The following is a 12,788-nucleotide window of genomic DNA, read 5'->3' as shown; positions in this document are numbered from 1 at the left end:
TTTCTAGGGAATTCAAACTGTAAGTACTCTGGGATACCATTCTCGTTTTCCTGAGAATCACTACGTGGTGTGTGTGTTTCCTGCCAGACTTTCCTCCTATCTGCAGCTCCATGAAAATCCAGTAAGGAAAGGAGATGATCAAACAGAAGGAGTTTGATCTCAAAATACGACTTTGTCTCAAAATACATCATCTGAAAGTCCTGAACATTAGGGTTGACCCTTAAATCCACTGGGAAGGAGGGAGCAAAAACTTGAATTTGGCCCCTATGGAGCCTCTACTGGGTTGCTTTTGGAGTCAGGTAAATTATCCATATGTCAACTTCTCAGATCTAAAGCTTCTGTAAGATGCTAAAAATCTTTCTTTTTTAATTTTTCCTAACCCTCAAGGACGATCTCTTTACTGTACCCCCATTCCTGTCTTTCCCTTTCTCAACTCAACATCCTCCTTAAGGTTGCAGCAGAAGTAATCTCTCTATAGCAGGTACCACCCAATGTGTCCCTTTCTTAGAAGTTTTGGACTTGAGAACAAAAGAGCCATCCATTCTTTTGTGAATTATCTGTTGGCAACTAGGAGTTCTCCGATCTGGAAAGAGTCAAGAGTCGGTCTTAAAGTAAGAGAAAAGATTAGCAAAGCTCTATAGAGAGGGAAAAAATAAAAACTAAAGTGCTACCCCTCCTTGATCCTCTGGTGCTCCTATTTTCTGTCTGGAGTTTCCCTGAGATCCTAATCGCAATACCACAGAATAATGTCACTTCATGTATTTGATGCAAAAATCCTAAAAAGAATATTAGCAAAAATAATTCAGTAGTTCACTAAATTAGAATTATACCCGAAGCAGGTTAAAATCATTACGTGAAGTCAAGGATGTTGCTAATTTGGAAATCTGCCACCATATTAGGTTGCCAAAAGTTAAAAACATAGCCACTGCAAAAATGCCAAAAATTTAATAAAATTCAGTATCTCTGATAAAAACTTTCCTAAAAGTAGAATAAGTATATGCATTTTGTTCTTTTTTTCTTTTTATGATTTATTAACTTTAAATAAACATTCTTTTTTAAAAAAATATATTTATTTATTTTCGAGAGACTAAGAGAGAGCATAAGCAGGAGGGACAGGAGAGGGAGAGACAATCTCAAGCAGACTCTGTGCTAAGCACAGAGCTCGACATAGGGCTTGATGTCAGATCCTGAGCCGAAACCAGGAGTCGGACACGGAAGCGACTGCACCACCCGTGCAACCCTTAAATGAATATTCTTAAATGTAAATAATATCATCCACATCGCCAGAGCCGTGTATTGTCAACAGACTAACCTCAGAGTTCCACTGAAGGCACAGGCCACGAAGAGTCCAGGCAGTCCTGGCATCATGGAGAATATCTCCATGACGAAGTACGGCATTAGCTGAAGAGGTGGTAAAACGAGATAGGATCAGTGGTCTCATCAGCACAGTCTGAGTGGAAAAATGTCACTTTTTAGCAAAAGGAAGTGAGAAAAAAATACAAAAAAAAAAAATTAAAAAATAATAAAATAAATAAAATAAAATAAAATAAAAAAATAAAATAAAATAAAATAAAATAAAATAAAATAAAATAAATAAAATAAAATAAAATAAAATAAAATAAAATAAAATAAAATAAAATAAAATAGAGGCATTTGCACAACTCAGGTTGTTACGTGCTTCCAGTTGAGGCTACAAGTAGTCTGATTTCATGGGCCCTGAGGTCCAGCTTCAGCTGGAGGGGAGGTGGAGGCATGGGAAGGGGCAGCTGACATTAGGAAAAAGGATTAGATGCACTTTAGAAGGTTCAAGAACTCGTTTTATTTTTCTGGTATTTGCAATGTATGCCATTCCTTTGCCTGTGCACCCTTAATGTTAGCAGTTAAATCCTAAAAACGAATGCTTGAGCCAGGTCTTCAGGGTGTCTAGGTATTATGGTTCTATTCTGGAGTCAGATCTGTGAGAGAGGAGCCCCCCTGGGACAGTGGAATATACAGACGGGAGAGAGGTGATGGTGCCTCAATAAATGGAGTTTTTGAAAGCACTTTTAATGTAGTATAATGAGAAGACAAGCGCAGAAGCTTTATAGAAATAAGGGTCATTTTGTTCAATATGAGAATAAAGCATCTGTAATGAACCTTGAGACATCTAGGGGAAAAAAGAAGGGCTGGATCGACAACCAAAGCCATGGGTTCAAGCCTAACCTCCACTCTCCCCAGCCTTGCCCTGGCCTGGTCTTCAAGGGCAAGGAGAGATACCTTTTTACGTGTCACTTCCCCTATTAGAACCTGGTGTGTGGTGACATCACCCAAGAGGAGGGGAAAGAGATCATCTCCCTGGGGCTTAGGAAGTGGCTTGGGATCCAGGTGGAAAAATAAAAAGGAAGAACCCATATCACCCAGTCATGGCCAGAAGCTCACTCATTTCGGCCATTCTCCGCTGGTCCCAAGAGAACACAAACCTGGTCTGGCGCTGAGATAATGCCAGAAGTCCAAGGGTCACAGTCCTTGAAGTGGGAGTACATGATTAAGCCAGAGAAGACAGCACACACCAGAATGATCCAGAGACCCAGCAAGTTAAAATACAAGGCCCTAGAAGAGAACACATCGGCCTATTGGTAGCCTCAAGGCCATATAATAGTGTGATGAAGACATCACCAAAAATTCAAGGTAAGAATTTGGGGGGCTTTTTGCTATAAAATAAAATTCTACAGCCTTCAAGAATCATTATATTTTATACATTCACCATTTTTGTTCTATTTGGGAATGTTACATTTTTAGACTGATGACAAAATTGAATGAGGTAGGTTTTTGATGGCTTTCTTTTGAAATCAGGAGTTTTTCTGCAAAATCTCAATGTGTGGTGCAAGATCTATTTTCTCGGATGAAATTTCACATACCGATCACTCATATTATATAACTTACAGTGATTTTTCCCCCCACTCAATTCATAAAACTGTCAAAAAGTGAACTTACATTTTAACACCTTTTCTTCCAGAGGGATAATGAGATAAATGTAGAAATAGACACATTTTGGAAATATTCACTTTGGAGACTGATTTAGATGAAATGTAGAGTTGAGGGTTTTTTTTTAAAGAGAATAGAAAGTATGCAAAACTTAAGGTCCTTTTACCCATATTCTGGGGAGCAATTCTTTTTATTTGTACAACACATGGATACGCCTCACTCTAGTTTGAGTGCTTTGACAGTATCCTATGGTTATTTTGAATTCATTGTTGATTTCTGAAAGTCAAAATATTACTAGATTTCTTTTTAAAATATATATATATTTATTTATTTATTTATTTATTTATTTATTTATTTATTTATTTATTTACTTAGAGAGCCTGCAAGCGAGCAAAAGGCAGAGGAAGGAAGAGCATCCCAAGCAGGCTCAATGTGGAGGTCAGTGTGGGCTTGATCTCACAACCCTGAGCTCATGACCTGAGCTGCAATCAAGAGTCTGATGCTTAACGGACGATGCCACCGAGATGCCCCACTAGTTTTCTTAATTTCAAGGAAGATTTGAAAGTAGGCTGGATTTTTATAAACAGCCTCATTCTGGAGAGAATGTCAAAGGGCCAGGAGAGCAACACTAGGAATTTTCTTGGATCACGTCAGTGTTTGAAGGGAATCAGACACATCCACATTTAAATGTAAGGATATATGGAAGACTCCTAACTCTGGGAAAAGAACTAGGGGTGGTGGAAGGGGAGGAGGGCGAGGGGTGGGGGTGACTGGGTGACGGGCACTGAGGGGGGCACTTGACGGGATGAGCAGTGGGTGTTATTCTGTAAGTTGGCAAATTGAACACCAATAAAAAATAAATTTATTATTAAAAAAAAGAAAAAGAAAAAAAATAAATGTAAGGATACACATTAATTTCAAAGCCTCCGAAAACCCATCCTGTACGAGTGTGCCTAGCTCTCAAAAAACCCTTGAGTCAAACTACCTGTATATGAAGTGAATCTGGTTCAATCATTACCTCATTTGGAAGTTTCTATTTGATACTATTTACATGAGAAAAGAGACTTATCCTAGAAGTTACTTCCTTGAAAGTATTCCAGCAATGTTTATTATCTGAAATTATATGTTAATTTGCTTATTATTAATTTCCCCCACTCAAACAAACACAGTGCTATAGAATAGTGCTGGCACATAGCAGACATGAAATTATTTCCCTTTTGGTAATAAATAATTGAATGAATGAATGGTAGAAATTCAGTACACTGTGATTATACTCCTTGTATCATTTATTAAAAAAAAAAAAAAAAAAAAAAACATTGGACCTCGGGGCAGAAGACTTTATCCTTAACGACCACCTGCCCTTAGACAAGTCATGTAACACCCTGAGGCAGTTATGTCATCTGTAAAAAGAGTGTGAACACACCTGCTTTCCTTCTATTATAGGACTAGTACGGGGATTGAATGAGTTACATTCTGTAAAAATATCCATACAGAGGACATCCATACATTATCCAGAACAATTTTAAGCTTCACCAGTCAACGACAGGAAGTGAGAAACCAAGGGTAAGACTGTATTGAATGTTAAAGACCTTGTGTCGTGACTTTTTCATTAGAAATGGACTTTGATTCTTTACAGAGATAATTCTCCTATTTTTAACTAAAGCCACTTCATTGTTTCACTCAAAATATATGGATTAGACATCTCTGTGTACTAGGCTCTCTTAGGTACTGGGGTATAGCAGTGAGCAACAGGGAACCCTCCCTCATGGAGGTTAAATTCCGGGATTGGAAGCAGATCATCACTGAAATGAAATAAATGAACACAATGATTTTAGATGTGAATGAGGAAGATAAACAAAAGCAGCAGGAATAGAACAAAAGTGACTTGTGTGCGTGTGCTCATCTTAGCCAGGAGCTGGGATGGATGTGGGAAGGGACCTGAGACTCTGCATCAGCACCTACTACCCTCAAAGCAACATGTACAGTCAACCACCTTGGAAAGTAAACTGGGGGCAGCCCGGGTGGCTCAGTGGTTTAGCGTCGCCTTCAGCCCAGGGCGTGATCCTGGAGATCCGGAATCGAGGCCCACATCGGGCTCCCTGCATGGAGCCTGCTTCTCCCTCTCTCTCTCTCTCTCTCTCTTTCATGAATAAATAAATAAAATCTTAAAAAAAAAAGAAAAGAAAAGAAAAAGAAATTGGAGTCTAGAAACAAGAGGAGGTGAAGTCAGCTTCCAGGGAGCACATCTAAGATGACATGGTGGGTGATGTTATTTCTAGATATGAGGAAGACGGATCAGGCTTAAGATCAACCGAATTGTCTCCAGTGCGTCCTCGGCATTCCTGGTCATGAATGATATGCATATATAATGAGCCCACTCGTGGTTTCACCCCATGGACGCATGGTCAGTACGAACGTTATGGATCTGTTTTCACCTACATATGTTTCAGGGTGTATTTTTCCCAAGTAGCAGAGTTTTTCCTAAACTCTGATGGAATGTCTTAATGACACCAGGCTCTCAGGTAATTGAACAGAAGCAGAGCATTTAATCAACATTCTGCAGAGCCTCCTAGATGAGAGCAGATTGGCAGTCGGCTCCAAGTGGCCTCCAGCTGTCCCCGTAATGACCTTGAGGCTTCAGTTGTGTGACAAATGACACATCCCCGCCGCGCCCTTCCTTCCGGCTGAGTGCACTTCAACTGGACTGACCATTTTGACTGATTTCTGTTTCCTATTTGATAAAGTGATAATCTTGTGTGGAGGGTTTGCTAGCATTGTTTATTCTAATAGGATATGAATATGTTACCAGCAAATTAATGGAATACTAGATAACATATTCAGTGCTTCCTTCTGAGAGCGTGTGGAATAGATAAGTAATAAATTCTCTTTTGGAATCCAAGTCACAAAATGGTGAGCCGTGTCGCAGCAATGTTATCTTCTACTCATTCTAAATAAAAAACTATGCATTGAAAGTATTTTAAAGTCAGTTGTGAAAATATTCACAGTGACTGTTTCTCACTCTAAGAAAAGTTGAGGACATCCTGACAAATCCGGGGATGCTGGAAATCTGGACAGTAACAAGGAGGATAAAATGTCCATTGCAGATGCAGTGCTAGCTTATTTCTGCCAGTCGTGCAGAATAATACATGACTTCCTTCAACCCCCAGTCTAGAGCATGTGATGCCTTGCAGGGCTTGGAAAAGTCTCCCTGAGCTGTGCCTGCTGGAGTCCCTCAGGGCAAGCAGGTCTGGCAATACTAGGGGCTGCTAGCTTGGCGAGAGCTGCTCTGGTGAAAGCCCATTATGACTTCTTTTAAACCTCTCCTTGGAAAACTTAAGGATAGATCCATCAAAACAAAAATAGTAGCTCAAGAGACCACAGGCTGCATCAAGCAATCATAAGGGCCATCTCCTCACAGAAGCTGTGAGTAGACAATCTATGCTATTTACCTCTGCATCGCCACCCATGGCCCCCACCTAATTTAGCCTACAAGTTCTCAACAAATAGAGGCAGTCAATGATGGAGAGCAAAGGGAGGCAGACGTGAGCTCCAATCCACTTCTTTGTTGAGATGGGAGTAGTAATGCCGGCCTCAAAAAACTGTTGAGAGGGTTAAATCAAACTTTCCATCTCTCTCTCTCTCTCTCTCTCTCTCTCACACACACACACACACACAAACAGAAGCGTATAATAAATACCCAATAAGGGCAAAGAAAACTGAAATGTTTATTTATAACTTACAGTTTTGCATGTTTTTCTGTTTTGCAAGAGATGCATCGCTGTATGGTCGACTGATTAACACCATAGATCCCAAGCCACGTAAACGTTCCTCCCACTGAGATTGTCCAAATAGTGTGCCGTCTGAGAGGATCTACATCAAAGCTATGAGCCAGAGAGAAGTGAGTGAACAAAGATGTTCCTTCGATGCCCAAATATTGCTTTAGTTACAGAGGCCATACAGCTAAATCTTTATAAAACATGGGAAAGTAGTATTGCACGTACTCAAATATATTTAGTCGGGATCCATTTCTTGATTGTTCTATTACATTGGGTAATCCACCAGCATGAGCTGATCCTTGAATGAGAACCGTTAAGAATCCCACAATCATGACAACCATCTGAAATGCATCTGTCCACACCACTGCTTTTAATCCTCCCTGAAATGGAGAGAATGGATGTGAGTTCTTAAAAAGGAAGGCTTCAAGTCTTCCAATTCTTTTTGACAACCTCTCCGCTGATACAATCTTTCTTTCTCTTTCTTCCCTTCCTTGCTACCTTCCATCTTTCTTTCTTTCTTTCTTTCTTTCTTTCTTTCTTTCTTTCTTTCTTTCTTTCTTTCTTTCTTTCACTACATTGTAAAGAATGGGTAGGAATTTTCCAGGCACAGAGGACAAGAGAAGGGAACCACATGTGTGAAGGATGGAGATGTATGGCTGCCTGGAGAAATGAAATAATACTAGAATATATAGATTGAAGCATATACAGAATGCCCAAGGGGAGGTTGCTGAATCTGCTACAGGCCAGAACACAGATTTTGACAAGGCTACTTAAATGATTTCTCAAGAGTAATGAGACAGCATTAAAGAGATTTACATGATGATGAGATTTTATTTGTTTGCTTTATAGTGGTTTCAGGGGTGGTTGTGTAGATACCAGATTGCAGGACCATGGAAAAGAAGGAGTGAAGAGATACACCCAGATGTGATTTCAGAGTCTGTGCCCAAGATGACAGAGGTTTGAAGCAAGGCAGAGATAGAAAGAAGTAGATGGATTTGGAAAACAATTGGGAGGTCAAATCAACACAACTTGTGAATAATTGAAAACATATGATGAGGAAGGAGGGGAATTGAGGATGATCACCTAGGTCTGGCTTATGCAACATAAGCATTTTTTTCTTTTTTTGGTTTTTGTAAATTTAGTGACAATAAATAAATTTGGGGGAAGTGAAATGGTAGAATGATGAGAAAGAAGAAAAGAACTAGAAAAACACAGAGTCTAGAAATTCATGAAGAAATGGTCAAATAGGGAGATGAGCAAAGCAGACTTTCTAGAGGGTAAATCTCACATCAGAACTCAACACAGAGTGATGAGCAAGAGGTGAGCATGCTGGTTATCAAAATTGGATCCTCTTGAGAATCACTTGCGGAATTTGAAAACAAGCAAACTAACAAAATATCCTAGCACCAACTCCAAGATTCTGAATAAATTGAGGTCTGGGTTGAGACCGAGTCCTAAATGTTTTCTCAAAGCTCCCACAGGGATTCTAGTGTGCAATTTTAGTTGAGAAACACGTGGGCAAGAGGAAAGGAGGGGGAGAAAGAAGCTGCTGGAGTAATCCAGGTAGAGAATCCCCCAGGACCACAGTGAAGGAGGAATGAGCAAATCGGGAAAGATTAAACAAAGTGATATTTTAAAAAAAGAAGTGCTTTGAAAATGAATAAGCACAATGAGAATGGAAGGATGTGGTATTTTTAACATTGAAAAATAGAATTATCATCCCCAGTTACTCCTCCAGAGTGTCAAGAACTTCTCTGAAAAGATGACAGGCTTCATCTTTACCTTGAGAAGAAAGAAGATATTGGGGTTGTCCCATCATTTCTTTTGCAATTAAAGTGCAATTTAATAAATAGACATTAAAGTTCTGCCAGAGGCATTGTATTTGTATGTTGTGTTCTCATCCTGACTTGAGGAATAACCAATATTTTCCTCCTACCCCCTCAAATAGTGGTATCGTGATGTTCTCTAAAGATACTAAGCCTTCTAAACCCAAATTGCAACACCAGATTTTAGTGATATGAAGATCAAGTGTCCAAGACCTCGGTTTTCAGAGGTTACTTGCTATTGGTTATGCAAAAATATGCATGAACCTTATCTTCAGCTAGCCCTGAGGCATGAGGACAAACCACCTTATCAAATGTACATCAAAAGACAGATTATAGCCACCATGAAAATTTCTCTGACTCCATAACTCCTTCATACAGTGAGACTCACACACACACACACACCACTGACCTATAACCCTGATCGTGCGGGGTCACTGATATATGTAATCAGTTTGTGTGAAATCTAATGTTTACTTCACTAGATTGCAAGTCCCTGAATGGCAGGAATTATTTATTATTTTAATCTCTCCCGCTGGTTGTCTTAGTTGTGCTATGCAACTGCAGGACCATAAGGAGCCTGTCACCTGAGCAGCAAGTGTTAGACCAGTGAGCCACCAGCATAATGAGATCCGGAAGCCTGCAACTTGGCTAGAGAGAGGAGAGATGGGACAGAGGGGGACAGAGGTGTGGTGAGGGATTAGCTGGGTGGATTGATGCACATCATAAACGATTTCCAACACCAAGAGGCTTATACTTTATCCTGTGAACAATGGGAAGTGAGAAGAGAATTGGGTCAGTTAAGTGGCATAAAGAAACGGGTGATTAAGATTAATCTTCCAGAGACATGGGGGGGGGGTTGGGGGGGAAGCACTGAAACCAATTAAGAGTTAGTAAGTTTAGTTCAGTTTAGCTTGTTGTGATCATTAAAATACGCAGACATGTTTCTGACATCTTACTTTTTGGTCTCTATTTGTGCTTTCTCTATGCTTTTTTCCTCTTCTCTTGCTTAAATCACTTGAGGTTTTGTTTTGTCATGTTTTAATTCCTTTTCTCCACTTTGACCATTTTATTTAAACAAGTCCTCTTGAGATTTTGCCATAAAATTTTAAGTTAGAGTCTAAATTTAAAGAATGTCTTAATCCCCAACAATTCAAAGAAGACAAAATCATCAAGTCTGATTACTGTCTTCCTAATTTACATGCTATTGTTGTCCAAAAGATGGTTATTCTTTTTCTTAATCCAAAATTACATCTAAAAAAAAATTACATCTAATAATAAAAATAGTAGTGGTATATTTCACAATATTGTAAATTATAACATATCATTAGATATGTAAGTTATTAGATATTATTGATATGTAATATCAAGTTGTTATTTTTTGTCATCAAGCACCAAAAAACTGTTTGACTGGACTTCTTAAAGGTTTACTATTTTATTTTCTGATTATTACTTCTTCTATCCAAAACTGGATCATTTTCCTTCTTCCTGCAGTACTTCCTCTAGGTTTTTCTCAGGGGAAGTTAGATTGGTGGTAAATCATCCTGGTTCTTGACAGTTCTGAAAAGTTAGTATTGCTGAATACACAATTATAGGTTGACAATTGTTTTCCATCAATGCTTTGAAGATATTATCTCACTGTTTCTGCCTTCCATTATTTGTTGCTAAGAAGTCTGTCTTCAGTGTCCCTGGCAATGCATCTAGTCATCCTTGTATGGGTAGATGCCTCAGAGCAACTAATCTGTCACATATGGCCAGACATTTAAGGAGCAGAAACTTATTTTTAACCTACGTAAGAGATGTGCGTCTGGAATAGAACAATGATAGTGAGAATGGAATGAAAAAAAAAAAAAAGACAAAACTCTGCAGTGCAAAGAAATGGTGGGAATTGTGTGTATGAAAAGGAGTTAAGGGTGTTTCCAAGTCATATATTTCATGATATATGTTAAAAGAGTATCTGATCTGCACACAGTGCCAAAATACATGTATGGCCTGCTCTATGATAATATAGGATTACTTTATTTTTCTCTATAGAGGACGAAAAAGGTCCAGTTTTCTGAAAACCACTGTTACACTTTTACCTGGTTACTTACAGCCTCTGTCTGTGGGTGCCAAAGATTCAGATGAATGAAGATTCCCATCGCAGGGCATGATCAATAATAGGTGCTCAACGAACGCTTCTGAACTAAACTGATTTTAACAGTTATATAAATATAGTGCCAATACCACCCAGATTGCCTGGTTAAAAATGGAGCATATGGTAAGCCAAATGTTAATGTAACGCAAGCTTATCCATCAATAAGAAAGAACAGCACACTGTGGAACCCTCAAGTTCACAGAACACCAACCATTCTTGGTCTTTCGTACACACATTTTGAATTTCTCAATCACTAGGTGTGACATGTATGCTACCTATATGGTTCATAGTTGCTGTGAAAAAAGCACATTTTGGTTTTGTGCTTGTTACGTGTAGGGTCACTTATCCTCTGATCAAGGAGGTAGTTCTCCCATTAAATTTTTTCTTTGCCAAGATTTCTCAAATGAGCCCAACCCAATTCTACTAATGGTACTGAAAAGAATTTTAAATAAAACAACAGCACCTTCCTCAGGAAACTGTGACAGATAGGCCAGCATATTTCTATTTAATTTTGGAATAGCAAATTCTGCTATAATTAGATGCTCTGTTGTTGGAGATTTGCCCTTATCCCATATTAGGACATGGTATTAAATACTTTTTAATGGATAGATACATACCAGGGTACAGTAGAATGTGCAAACAATTCCCGTGGCAAACACAGAGCCCCAGAGATCAAACCCCGTCACTAGAAAAGGAGAAGAAATATTGAAAGAAGTTTCTCCGAGGAAAGTAGAAGACCAAGGTTTATGAAGACAAAGTCACAATATTTTTGTCAGCGTTTTTTGTGGGCAAATGGAAATCGCATTAGAATTTTCTCTTATTAAATTCACCTCTGATAAAGATTATTTTATTACATTGCTATATTTCAACTCAGTCCATAATTTTTAGGTATGGCTAAAAGCCAAATTTTTCCTCCAAAAATTCTGTAGCTGCCCGTCTTTGTACCAACTGTTTGTTTGCTTTTTCTTAACAAAATTAGTCTGAGTACTTTGAAACTACCTAAGCATCAGCCATGAATAAGTATTTCTCAGTATAAGCCCAGAGCATGATTAAATTGAATATTGAAGTCTTTTAATATTATAGGTACCATTACTAAATTTATTTTAATCATTTAAAACTTTTTGCTCTTAGGTCTCTCCAAAATGCCAAGTATAAATCTTAAAATGATTCCTACGAGCACCTTTCACCCCTCTATTTATTTTTTTTAAAGATTTTATTTATTTATCCATGAGAGACACAGAGAAAGAGAGGCTGAGACACAGGCAGAGGGAGAAGCAGGCTCCATGCAGGGGGTCTGTTGTGGGACCTGATCCCGGGTCTCCAGGATCACGCCGTGGGCTGAAGGCAAACGCTCAATCGCTGAGTCACCCAGGGATCCCTCACTCCTCTATTCAGATTATCTACATGAAAGCACTGAGATGGGATCATATACCACAAACGTGCTTAGTGGTTGTTCATATGCAATAACCAAGACCTCCATCATTTCAGTGATTAAAAAACCAAAACAAATGACAATCAAGCTTGGTGTTTGAAACCATGTGGGCAAAATCAAGTGACTAATTATTTACATTATTTTCTTTCTTTTTTCTTTTTTTAGATTTTCTTTAAATTCAAGTTAGTTAACACATAGTGTATTATTAGTTTTGGGGGTAGATTTAGCAATTCATCAATTGCATGAAACACCCAGTGCTCTTTCCAAGGATTTTTGGAGCTCTAGATGGTGATGACTATAGTAATTAGAGCCCCCTAAGCACAAGAATGTCTCCCTGACAATACGGATGTGTGTTTCTTGAGATGAGAATGTAAACAGACAAAAGATGGAAAGTACCCAGGGGAGTATCAGTAACTCACCTTGATTGAGCGCCAGGGCGGGGGCATACACCACCACTCCTGTGTAGAGAATCTGTAGGGTGAACAAGAGTCGGGTGAACAGTGTGAGGAGTGACATGGAAGGGAAAGCTGCCTCCAACGGTCCTTATTGACCTTCAAGTGGTGTTTCCCTCAACGTGGTCACTACACATCTCATTGGCAACCGCTCTCATCTTGAAATCATATGATCGCCATCATTAGCATGCAAAGGGGATAATA

General features: G+C 38.9%; 1 protein-coding gene across 1 annotated transcript in view; it reads right to left on the bottom strand.

The window, feature by feature from the left end:
* The window catches only part of SLC5A12 (solute carrier family 5 member 12), a 45,113-nt gene that overhangs the window by 21,301 nt on the left and 11,024 nt on the right, over positions 1-12,788 (bottom strand). Inside the window, exons 3-8 of the mRNA XM_077866164.1 lie at positions 12,552-12,603; positions 11,318-11,385; positions 6,966-7,120; positions 6,705-6,845; positions 2,460-2,589; positions 1,313-1,401 (exon numbers count right to left, since the gene is read on the bottom strand). Coding sequence (XP_077722290.1) covers positions 1,313-1,401; positions 2,460-2,589; positions 6,705-6,845; positions 6,966-7,120; positions 11,318-11,385; positions 12,552-12,603 — 635 coding nt within the window. The remainder of the gene's footprint in view (positions 1-1,312; positions 1,402-2,459; positions 2,590-6,704; positions 6,846-6,965; positions 7,121-11,317; positions 11,386-12,551; positions 12,604-12,788) is intronic.

This window comes from Canis aureus, chromosome 23 (genome assembly GCF_053574225.1).
Source record: "Canis aureus isolate CA01 chromosome 23, VMU_Caureus_v.1.0, whole genome shotgun sequence".
NCBI classification, from domain to species: Eukaryota; Metazoa; Chordata; class Mammalia; order Carnivora; family Canidae; genus Canis; species Canis aureus.
This window is presented reverse-complemented; position numbering and strand designations above follow the sequence as displayed.